Source organism: Festucalex cinctus, chromosome 16 (assembly GCF_051991245.1).
Source record: "Festucalex cinctus isolate MCC-2025b chromosome 16, RoL_Fcin_1.0, whole genome shotgun sequence".
Classification (NCBI taxonomy): domain Eukaryota; kingdom Metazoa; phylum Chordata; class Actinopteri; order Syngnathiformes; family Syngnathidae; genus Festucalex; species Festucalex cinctus.
This window is the reverse complement of record NC_135426.1, coordinates 22,534,419-22,547,086: the sequence shown is the minus strand read 5'-3', so window position 1 is coordinate 22,547,086 and position 12,668 is coordinate 22,534,419. Positions and strand designations below refer to the sequence as shown.

The window sequence follows — 12,668 nt, the reverse complement described above, 5'->3', positions numbered from 1 at the left end:
AAAAGCACAAATAAATTATTTGTCCAATTTTTTTTTTAGGACTAAACACAATTTCTGTTCATAACATTACGTGGCCCTTGCATCATTATGATTTTCTGTATGTGGCCCTCAAATGAAAAAGTTTGGACACACCTGATCTGCCAGCTTGTTAAAACACAAAAATAAAACACACAAATGCTCTTTTAGTTGAAGATTGACAATTTTGAAGCATTTCCAAACCGGTGAAGTTTTGGTGAAAAACTGCTGCAAGCTAGCGCCACTTACAGGCAAGGAGGACTCACTTAACGTCTTCCCCCCTCTGCCATCGCTCGCTTGTACTCGTCTGCGTCACCAGTACTCGAGTACTTGAAAAAAAGGCTGGTATCGGCCCCATACCGATACCTGGTATCGGTACTCGCCCATCCCTAAAAAAAAAAACATAGTTGACGTCAATTAACGTTGTTGGCGGTGCTCGTTGAGATTTTCCATTAACGTTAATTCACGTTGATGGCAGGAAAAGGGTTAAAAATGACGTCCATAGCCGTCAATGGCAGTGAATGAGATAACGAACTTCATATGGACGATATGTAATACCTGTTATGGTTCCAAGCCCGTTGTCTCACTAAAGATGTGGCAATTACCTTAATTTTTAAAATAGTATTTAATTTAATTAATTTTTTCTAATTTTTTTTTTTTTTTACATTTCCAGTACAAACTTGGTGGGTGACATTTTGAGCATTCAGAAGAATGAAGTCAGCACGTTTGACATCACAACGTGTGAAGTTGCAGCCGCCTTCCAACTCCTTGTTTGAATGAGCACGCTCGACTTGAGCCCATTTATTGATTGGCTGCTGTGCCAGACTTGAGGACCCCCCGCCCCACTCCCCCCTACTCCTCACATTGCACGTACAAATATACACTCCTCCCTCCCTCCCTCCCTCCCTTCTTCCATACCCTCCCCTGAATCCAAGTTACTACTAAGCAGCACAGGCACACGGAGAAAAGACTCCTGGCGGACCGGACGCATAGATTGACCCAAAGAGGAGCAAAAACGCCTTCATGAAGTCATGGAGGGTTCAACAGCTTGCAAACTGCTGGTGACGGCTATTCTTATCATGGTACTGTAATACCTGTTTTTTTTTTTTCTGCTTGTTTCCTATATAATGTTTTGCATTTCTTTACCATATTTGCAATTTCATCCCTAAATGTCACATGATGTTGTTGTTGACTATGCGGCATGTGACTCGCGTTGTCTCGCCTGGAGGTCCTTTTTAGCCTTACTGCAGAAGCTGAAAAGTGTCTCTTCCTTCCCTTGAGGTCAAATAGACCCCCCCCTCCCCCCCTCCCCCCCTCCCCCTCCAACCCCTTCGGTTAGGATGCATAAGAAAAGAGATCGAGCAGATGTGTGGCTATCAAATGTCTTGCCATCCAGCCTGCGTATTTAATAGAAGGTGCATGAGTCAGGTTTCTCTCTTTCCCCCCCCGTCCAGGAAAATGTCCTTAACGTGCTGACAGGTGACCTGCATCCAATCCGTCCGTCAGCGAGCGTCAGCGTGCTTGCTCATTTCCTCCTTTGCTTGCTTGACCGAGTACAACGGGAAGAGAGGCCACCTTTCTGTTTTTCTCATTGACAAACGAGCGGAGTCTGTCCCGTCCCGAATGCGCTCCAGCGGCGAGCGGGGACGGGATGAGACGGGATTAGATGGCCGCCAAGCGGACATGCGAGCCGTTTGATTGTTAGCGCCAAAATCCCGGCAAGGAGCTTGCGTTATCCCGCTTTGGCGGAAAACAATAGCGGAGCCAAAACGCCGTCGTCATCCTCCTCCTCCATCTCCATCCTTCTCGTCCTCTCCTCTCTCCACCAGGCTTGTTGTTGTGACTCACTTGGCTCGCCAGTTGACTGCAAAATTCTCTGATTGCTTTTCAAAAGGAGGAGAATTAAGAGGCTGCCCGACAAAGTCCGTTTATTTGCCGTGGATCCGTTTGCAAAGTCAAAAGTAGCGCCATCGCTTTGGCTGCGGTCCCTGGTTGGCTGTGTCAGCCATTTTCATCAGTCCACGCTAACTTCGAATAAAATCAACCTTGGGTCCCTGTGCTGTTCGGCAGCATCTTTGTTTTTTTTGTTGTTTTTTTTGCTCCTGTGCCCCAATGAAAATAAGATCATTTTACATAACTGCTTTCGTGAGAAGAAAATGGGCCAAGGTGGACTTGGGTTGCCTTCTGAATTGTGAATGCATTTTTTTTTTTTTTTTTTCCGCCAGAGGATCTGAATCTGGTTGAGAGACCGATATGTTTTTTTCGGGACCAATACGATACCAATTATTAGTAGTCAAGGACACCGATAACCGATATTTGGAGCCGATATTCATTTTCACTAAAAAAAAAAAAAAAAAAAAAGGGCAAAAAATATTAGCATCAAAATCTGGAAAAAAAATACAAATTCCAGCTCTTAATTTTGTTACAAATTTAAAACAAGTTTTAGGGTTAGTAAAATATTGGGATTTTTTTTTAATTTTTATTTTTTTATCTTAGTTAATTGACTCTTTTTTTTTTTTCCGTTTTTTTTTTTTTTTTTTTTTTTTTTTTTTTTATCTAACAAGTTCTGGGCTCTCCCAGGGGCAGGAACATGTTTTCAAAAGTTAAATAAAAACAAATTGTTTTCTACATGAAATAAAGTATTCCAAAATTTCAAAATATCTGATGCATACATTTTTACATATCTCAGTTTTAATTTCAAACCAAAACAGAAGGTGCAGAGAGTTCCCAGGGTCGGCAAAAATGAAAATGAAAACTTATATATATATATATATATATATTTTATTTACATTTAAATTAGTTCCCTGAAGTTAACACTTTTTTTTTTTTTTTTTTTTTTTTTAATGGATCTATTATCGGTCATATGATTCTTCGAAATGGCCGATGCCGATATTTGTCAAAATGCTGAATATCGGTGCCGATAATCGGCCCAGCCGATAATCGGTCTATCCCAAGAATCTGGAATAAAATCTTTGCAAAAGAAATTATGCAAGTGACTGGTAGTGGTGAAACCTGATGGGACGAGACAAAAAACATTCCTTGTTTTAGTCCGACTTCAGGGGCGTGCAGGATGAACTGTTGTGTAAACTTTTTCTCCAAATATGCTTTGATGGCCCACCAACATCAGAAAAGCCGTCTTTGTGTTTAGGTTATTGCGTGAAATGATACGAGGGACTTTTTTTTTTTTTTTTTTTCCCCCTCCTTTGCACCAATTTTCTTTTCACAGCCTCCAGTGAATGACAGATTATTTGATTGAATGTGTTTGCACCCCGAGTCTTTTCAGCCACATTCCGACTACCATGGGAGGTGGATGATTTGTCCCAGCGTTAGTGTTTTTTTTCAGTGAAAAAGAGGCGGGGTCTCCGGCCTGTCTTTTTTTTTTTTTTTTTTTTTTTTTTTTATTTTGCAGCGGCCGCTTTCTGAAGCATGCCAGCTTAGGCAGCCTCGCTTCTCGCCCTCCGGTGTCGGGCCAAAAGAAAGAAACATAACACGCGCGCAGTCAGACGGAGGTGATGCGGATCACATGACCGTGCCAGCCTTTTCAAAATAAACACCTTGTTTTACAGCTTGATGAATCTGTCCCATGAAATCAATTTAGAAGAAAGCACCGCCCCCAATCTCCATTCCACCCACTGCCAGGCTTCCTGTGCAGGATTCGAAGAGACGTGGGGGTGGGGCTTGATTGATTGAAGGGTGCGGAGGGTCATAGTTATTTTGGCTGTCACGTGCCATCTGAGATGCATGTTGTCCTCTGAGTCGCAAAAAAAATTCACCTTCTCACAATATTGACTTTGGATGCTGCGGTAAAATTCCGAAGGCCTGCCGCCAAATGCATCGCCCTGCGATTGGGCTCCGTCCATTTGATCTCACGTTCCCACCTCTCCATGCGCAGAGCTCGCGGACAGCCCGTTCGGAAGAGGACCGAGATACTCTGTGGGACGCCTGGGGCTCGTGGAGCGAATGTTCCCGTACCTGCGGAGGAGGAGCGTCGTATTCCCTGAGACGATGCCTCAGTTCCAAGTAAGTCTTCCACACACACAAAAAACAAAAAAACTTTGTGCTATTTTTAGGGATGTCACGGTAAGGGCAATATCGTGATATTAACTCATTCAGTGCCATTGACGGCTATACACGTCAAAGATCCATTTTTACTGGGCTGGCAGTGAATGAGTTAATGGTTAAAAAAAACAAAAAAACATTGTGCTATTTTTAGGGATGTCACGGTAAGGGCGATATCGTGATATTAACTCATTCAGTGCCATTGACGGCTATACACGTCAAAGATCCATTTTTACTGGGCTGGCAGTGAATGAGTTAATGGTTATAAAAAATAATCACTTGACAGCTCTAATTTTTGTTAAAAAAAAAAATCTAAGTATAATTATTCTTACACCCCCTTGTGGCCGTTTTACAGGAAATATAAATTAGAAGCAGAAAATTGCTATTAATTTCATGCAATTGTAAGGTAAAATGCTATATTGGGATGTATGTCTTCATTTAAAATGATCTGTTATTGTTTTATGGAGGAAATTTATTTTAAAAAATCACATTTTTAAAGTAATTAACTGATTAAAATAAGAGGAGGATGAGCGAGTGTGCAGTGGATCAAAAAATGTTCAAGATGTACTTTCAACAATAAATGTAGAAAGAATTAACACACAACAGGTGTTCTTCAAAAAAAAAAAATGTTGAAAAAGCCTTTTTGATTAGGTGATTAATCGAAATTCTCAGACATGATTAACTCATTCAGTGCCATTGACGGCTATACACGTCAAAGATCCATTTTTTATTGGGCTGGAAGTGAATGAGTTAAAACTGCCGCAATATCGTCGTCGTCATGTTCACAATATTTAAAAGGAACACATCTGTAAAAAAAAAAAAAAAAAGTCAGGTCGATTTCCATTTGTGCAGTTCTAGCACCATCTAGTGGCTAGTTTATTAGTGCAATTTAATTTTCATTAGGGATGTTTTGGCCTTCTATGTTTAAAATCTATGCTAACTGTCAGATGAAAGGGGAACCTAATTTGCTTGTGAAGCGATTATGTGTGCTTGCATTAGCAAGTAAGTGCCTCAATATTGTTATTCGCAATTGTAGGTGGTTTATATGCAATTGCTGTTATGGACAAAAACACAATATTGTGGTTTTTTTTTAATATGAGCTCTCTTTTTTTTTCTTTTTTTTTTACAATATTGTGATCTTTTTTAAATATCGCCAACCCCCCCAACCAAACCCCACCCCCACCCCACAATATTGTGATAATTATCGAATCGTGACCTTCATATCGTGATAATATCGTATGGTGATGTTTGGATATCGTTACATCGCTAGCTATTTTTAGTCGGCACAAATGACAAACGTTTATAGCGCTAGCCTGAACTCAGAGAGGCTTGGATCACACGAGCCGTATTTAGAAAACGGAATACCTCGTTGACCTTTCGATAAATGGAAACAAATTGTAAGCCAATTTGTACACATGCGTTCAAACACTATCCAGAGTCATTCCGACTTTTTTTTTTTTAAAAGAGAAACTCACTGCCTGCAAGTCTGGCTGCTTTCTATTAAACTGCCATATTTTGTCTTTAAAATTCAATCTGGTCGGCGTCTCTCGGCTGCTCCCAATCGTTCCGCCAAATAAACCCAGACAATTGGCCTAATGGTGTGAGCCAACCTCCCATAGTCTGCAACGGGAGTTCCCGAAATGCTGTTATGTCATCGGCCGGCCGCCACTAAAACTGTCCAGACATCCAAAGGGGCGGTGCCTGAGTTCGTTCCAGACAATAGGCACTGAAATAGATTGACTATTTATACCAAAGTCAAATCCAAGGACGTGGTCTTTATCGAAAAGGTTTGTGGCAAAAGGACAGAAATATTGGGCTAAAAAGACACATTTTCGAGTAACCAGAATGACTTCATTGCATTGCGCATTACTTCACACTTCACCTAATGTACCACCCACCCAAACCACCAAACGTAGCCAACTCGATTAGCAAGTGGAACAAAATGGCATGCCAGCTTCGTTCGTTCCACCACATCTTACTACCACACACGGTATCACACTTAGGCACCCTTTTAACTCTTTGACTGCCAAAAACGTTTAATCACGATTAATAAAATCACAATGTATGCCGCCATAAACGTTAAATGACGTCAACTATGTTTTTTTTTTTTTTTTTTTTTTTTTTTTTTTTTTTTTTTTTTTTTAATCAATGGGCAGTGCAACATCTAAGTGCAGCGCTGCCTGGTCAATGGGTTGTGGAATCAAAAACACTCACTAACTATGGCCACCAGATGGCAGCATTGTATCTCTTCAATGGGCTGCCCGTGTATCAAATCACAATGAAAGATGACAAAATCGGATGAAATAGGACGTTTTCAAGGATGACGTGAATGATAACGTTTTGATAATGTGCGGCAGTAAAAGAGTTATATGTGTTCTAAATCAAAATCTATGCTAACTGTCAGATGAAAGGGGAACCGAATTTGCTTGTGAAGCGATCAATGTGTGCTTGCATTAGCAAGTAAGTGCCTCAATATTGTTATTAGAGATTGTAGGTGGTTTATATGCATTGCTGTTATGTACAAAAGCACAATATTGTGCTTTTTTTTTTTTTTTAGTATGAGCTTTTTTTTTTTTTTTCCAATATTGTGATCTTTTTTTAAAATATCGCCAACCCCCCCCAATTATCGTATCGTGACCTTCATATCGTGATGATATCGTATCGTGATGTTTGGATATCGTTACATCCCTCGTAGCTATTCTACTTTTCTCATATTTCACCCCAAAAACTCTTGACGCCGTATTGAATTCTACTTTGACCTTGAAATTTGTCAGGAAAGGAAAACGTGTGTTGCTCATCCCGGACTGATTTGTTCCCCGTCTCTCCGACTTGGCAGAAGAACGAGTCTGGATTTGACTTAACGTTGTTGCGCCACGTGCGCTTCGACCCCCCCCCCCCCCCTCCGCCTCTGTCAGAATCATCTGTCATCTGTCCCTCCAAAACCCTGCCGTGTTGTGTCTAATTGCGGTTCCGCTCTGGATTTCCTCTGAAAGGTTTTCCAAAATAAACCGAATTGCCTTTGATTGGTTTCCTTGGAGTCGCGGATAATTGGCCCGTCATAGTCGCCGTCGATGTTTTATCATCAGTCGGCAGCATCAAAGCGCTGCAAAAATTCTGTTTGCTTGATAATTGGAGCGGAGATACTGGAGATTGTCGTCCTGACATGCCAAACTGTTCCAATGTGTTTGACCAGGTGGCAGGGTTGACTTCACTGTACTATTTGCAATAATTTGAGGATACTTTCGAGGCTGATCTGTCGTATTATCGCAACAGTCTAGTTCAGGGGTGTCCAAACTACGTCGGCCATTTTTCAGTGGCCCGCGACATATGCTAAAAAATGGCATTTGACTTAGTTCAAATGAAATAAAACAAAAATGTTTGGAGGTGGTCAAAGTAAGAAGGGGGGGTATCGAAAAAGAGGTGCCATGAAAGGTTATTTTAGTTAACTAAAACTAATGAAAAAACTAAAACTAAAATTCAAAAAACAATATTGTTACCGAAATAAAATAAAAACGAAAATGCTTTTCAAAAAATGAAAACTAACTGAAATTACATTTTATGTTTACAAAACTAACTAAAACTAACTAGAATTATAGCAAACATGTCCTTCGTTTTAGTCTTTTGGTAATTAATTTAATGCATGAGCCTGTGGGGATGATTTTAAATGTGATTTTTTTTTTAGTAGATTTCTTTTGATATAAACTGGAATAATGACGTTTGAAAGTATGTCACACCGAAGTGACGTCATCTAGCAGCAGCCAATAGAAAAGCACCAAAAGACGACATCGCTCCCATTTTTAAATAATGCGCACAAGTAATACACTTTTTTTTTTTAAATACTAATACTGAAACTAACAAACTAAATTAGAACTCAGCATTTTTTAAAGAACTAAACTAATAAAAACTAAAATGAAAAATTGCAAAACTATAATAACCCTACTGCCATATTACAAATAAATTGGTTTATATACTGTAGTGTGTAGCATTTTCCTAAATGTGCAAAAGCACAAATAAATTATTGTTCAATTTTTAGGACTCAACACAATTTCTCTTCATAACATTATGTGGCCCTTGCGTCTTTCTGATTTTCTGTCTGTGGCCCTCAAATGAAAAAGTTTGGACACCCCTGGTCTAGTAGTATCAAAAACAACCGGAGGCCAGATACATTTGACAGATACATTTTAGTTGTCTACCCACATGCGTTTGGAGTTATTTGAGATTTATCTTAGCATGGATCAATGTAAACTAGGGATAGACCGATTATCGGCCGGGCCGATTATCGGTGCCGATATTTGGCAGTTTGACAAATATCGGTATCGGCCTTTTGACCAATCTGAAGGCCAATAAAGCGGGTATTTTTGAACACATTCTTACAATTTGTTCACCTTCTGCAAAAATCTTTTGAAACTTTTTATGAATCCTGATGAAAACCCCAAATTTGCTACGTTTGCGTTCATTTTTTTGCACAGTGAAATACAGGAACTTTTCATTTATGGATCTATTTCAATTTCCACTTTATAAATAAGGATGCTGACACTGGAAATTCCCTACATGTTTTATTTTTAAGAATTAAAAAAAAGTAAAAAAAAAAAATAAAAAATAAAAAAAAGAAATGTTGAAACTCCCTGCAATTTTTTTTAAATATAATTTTTAAACAAAGCTGCCAATATCGTTTAAAATTGAAAAGAAAAAGTACTTTTTAATTTTTACACTAATATTTTCTCTTCTACAGCAAATAAATATCGGCTTGAAATATCGGTTATCGTTCTCCTTGAAAAAGCCATATCGGTCTATCACTAATGTAAACATGAATAAATGGTGATTTTTTATTTTCATTTTTATTTTATTTTATTTTTTGTCCTGTGTAAACGTCTTTATTTCATTGGAGGTCAGCAGATTTGAAAGTGTGATAAATCTCCTTTCACGATAGTGACTACAGTGTATGGTCACGTTGTACGGGCGCTATTATGTCTTTGCGAGCTCGTCGCAGAACCTCGCACGCTCGCCGCATGCGAAAAGTGTTGAGCTAACCCGCTGGTGCGTATTGTGGTTCGCCTCATCATTCAACACCGCCCAAAGCCAGTTTGACACAAGTGCTCCTTTTTCCCCTCCTTCCTCCTTCCTCTAGGACCTGCGAAGGGCAGAATATCAAATATCGCACATGCAGTAATGTGGTAAGTTCAGCATCTTCATATAGCGGAGCTTCCAACTGGGGGGATTTGTTACAGTGAACTCCTGCTTTTTGGCAGGGGGCGGGGATAGAGGCCAAGCCCTGCTGTGAATCGCTAAAATCAGAACGGCAAAGTAGATTATGCAAGTATTTGGAAGTACAAAGTTTTACTTTCACTTCCGACATATTTAATCGGTTGTAATGTCTGTAGATGTGAGTTGTTGTTTTTTTTTTTTTCCATGCTCCTACTGTGCTCCCCTTTGAGAGGACTCAAAGGGTTAGGGTTAGGGTTAGTCTTTTTTCTTATCTAAGTCAAGTCTTTTCTTATGTGAGATTTCAAGGCGCTGAAAAGAGTGTCGTCATTCATTCATTCATTCATTCATTCACCAGGTCCATTCGAGGACTTCCACCAAAACAGGACATCTCAAACTAGATCAGGGGTGTCCAAACCTTTTTTTTTATTTGAGGGCCACATACAGAAAATCAGAAGGACGCAAGGGCCACATCATGTTATGAAGAGAAATTGTGTTTAGTCCTAAAAATTGTACAAATAATTTTATTTGTGCTTTTGCATATTTAGAAAAATGCGACAGTATATAAACCAATTTATTTGTAATATGGCAGTAGGGTCATTTTAGTTAGTTTTTATTACTTTTTAGGGTGGTTGTAGTTTATATTAGTTCAGTTCTTTAAAAAATGCTTAGTTTTAGTTTAGTTACTTTCAATATTAGTATTAGGTTTTTTTTTTGTTTTGTTTGTTTTTTTAGTGTATTACTTGTGCACAATATTTAAAAAACAACATAGGAGCAACCTCATCTGAAGGTGCTTTTCTATTGGCTGCTGCTAGATGACGTCACTTCTGCGTGACATACTTTCAAACGTCATTATTCCGGTTTATATCAAAATAAATCTACTAAAACAAAATCACATTTAAAATCATCCCCAAAGGCTCATGCATTCAATTCATTACCAAAGACTAAAACGAAGGACATTTTTGCTATAATTAGTTAGTTTTAGTTAGTTTTGTAAACATAAAATGTAGTTTCAGTTAGTTTTCGTTTTTTAAAAACCATTTTCGTTTTAATTTTATTTTGTTAACGAAATTGTTTTTTGAATTTTAGTTTGTTTTTTCATTAGTTTTAGTGAACTAAAATAACCTTTTAATGGCACCTGTTTTTCGATACCCTCCCTTCTTTCTTTGACTATCTCCAAACATTTTTGTTTTGTTTTTTATTTCAACTAAGTCAAATGCCATTTTTTTTAGCATATGCCGCGGGCCACTGAAAAATGGACGGCGGGCCGCAAATGGCCCCCGGGCCGTAGTTTGGACACCCCTGAACTTGATGAAAAACACTATCAATTAATTAGAAACCTATACAAGATCACCCCCAAATATGAATACTTGACTGCTAATAAGCAGGAGTTCACTGTAACAAGCAAGCTATTGCACCATGTCATTTCACTTTGACATCACGTTAATGCTCAGGACTGCCCCGTGGATGCCGGAGACTTCCGGGCTCAGCAATGTTCAGCCCACGCTGACGTCCGCTACCAGGATCAGTTCCACGAGTGGCTTCCCGTCTACAACGACCCCGACAACCCCTGCGCCCTGAAGTGCAAGGCCAAGGCTTCCGGGCTGCTGGTGGAGTTGGCGCCCAAGGTCCTCGACGGGACGCGCTGCTACACCGAGTCCTTAGACATGTGCATCAGTGGCGCGTGCCAGGTGCGACAGAGACCTGCAGTATTATTACGAAAGAGCAGCCTGAACACAATCTTCTTCAAATGACGACGCGTCTGTGCATGCGTTCCAGATTGTCGGCTGTGATCACGAGTTGGGAAGCGCGGCCAAAGAGGACAATTGCGGCGTCTGCAGTGGCGACGGGTCCTCGTGCAGGCTGGTGCGAGGGCACTACAAATCCCAGCATGCCTCAGGAAAAAGTATGTCCGACGCTAGAACGTAATTTTGTCATTGCACGGGTTAAAATCAGAGGTGTCAAAATGAGTGCATTAATTTTGAGTTAATTTAAAGTTCCTTTAATGCCACTAAATTTTTTTTTAACGCACGATGAACTCATTTGCTCCCAATAACGTGTAAATACGTTTTTTATGTTCTACGTGTCCCAAAGACGTATTTATACGTTTTTCAGTTTTTTTTATGCTAGAGCATACAGAAGGCTTTGATGCAGCCTCTCAACTGCAAAGAATGGTTGCAGAAATGGTAGTTATTACACAAATGGCCAGCAGGTGGCAGCAGAGCAAAGGAGATCAACCAGAGCCTGTAGAAAAAAAGCTAAATTACTTACAATTTTGAATAGATTTGTGAAAAATGATGAAACTTAGCTCTCTTCTAATGCTAATTTAAAAATGCAATTATGCCATCTAGTGGCAGAAAAATAACCAACACAAATCAATATCACACACTTTTTTTTTTTCCCCAGTACATCTTTTTAATTTTAACTCAATTTTATGAATGAATGAAATGTATCAATGGCTAAAAGATGCAGCCATATTTCTATTATTTTTTTCCGTTTTGTAATGAGTATGATAACTTAAAAAAAGTTTTTTTTCTTCATTTAGAACAGAAATAAAAGTTGCGATTAATCGCGAGTTAACTATTGAAGTCATGCGATTAATTACGATTAAAAATTTTAATCGCCTGACACCCCTAGTTAAAATACATTATTAAAATATATTTTGTCTTTTTTTTTTTTTTTTTCCTCCCTCTCCTTCTCAAGCGGAGGATACTGTGGTCGTCATCCCCTTCAAGAGTCGACATGTGCGTCTTATCCTAAAAGGCCCGGATCACTTGTGTAAGTCCTGGTAGGTCCAGGATGCTCTTCCATCCAAATCAGATGATGCTGTACTTGTACTTGATCGTGTTCAATGCATTCTTTGACTGTGCAGTATATCCTTAACTGCATGTTCACCCAAATATAGAGCCTTTGGACCCAGCAGACGTGTCCATCAACAAGTGTCAACAGCAGACAAATTGAATCCGTTGCTAATTAAGTTGAACCTGCTGTATGTTTTCATTTCAAGTTAGCCTTTTTCCTCAATGGAGAGCTTTTTCATTCTCCTTTTTGGCATACAAATTAGAACCATGTGTGCACAGATGTTGACTGATGTTGGTTACTGCTCAATCCCGTGCTCCCCAATGTTTCCGTTGCCCTTAACTCTTTGACTGCCAAAAACGTTTAATCCCGATTAATAAAATCACAATGTATGCCGCCATAAACGTCAAATGACGTCAACTACGTTTTTTATTTTTATTTTTTTAAATCAATGGGCAGTGCAACGTCTAAGTGCAGCGCTGTCTGGTCAACGGGTTGTGGAATCAAAATCACTCACTAACTATGGCCACCAGATGGCAGCATTGTATCTCTTCAATGGGCTGCCCGTGTATCAAATTACAATGAAAGATGAC

General features: G+C 39.3%; 1 protein-coding gene across 4 annotated transcripts in view; it reads left to right on the top strand.

Moving 5' to 3' along the window:
- The window catches only part of adamtsl3 (ADAMTS-like 3), a 65,020-nt gene that overhangs the window by 32,082 nt on the left and 20,270 nt on the right, over window positions 1-12,668 (top strand). For 3 of the 4 annotated variants that reach the window (XM_077498928.1, XM_077498927.1, XM_077498930.1), the window contains exons 3-7: window positions 3,908-4,035; window positions 9,203-9,248; window positions 10,731-10,967; window positions 11,056-11,182; window positions 11,980-12,054. In XM_077498928.1, coding sequence (XP_077355054.1) covers window positions 3,908-4,035; window positions 9,203-9,248; window positions 10,731-10,967; window positions 11,056-11,182; window positions 11,980-12,054 — 613 coding nt within the window. Of the gene's footprint in view, window positions 1-930; window positions 1,098-3,907; window positions 4,036-9,202; window positions 9,249-10,730; window positions 10,968-11,055; window positions 11,183-11,979; window positions 12,055-12,668 lie in introns of those variants that run through there. The other variant, XM_077498929.1, reaches the window with a different exon arrangement.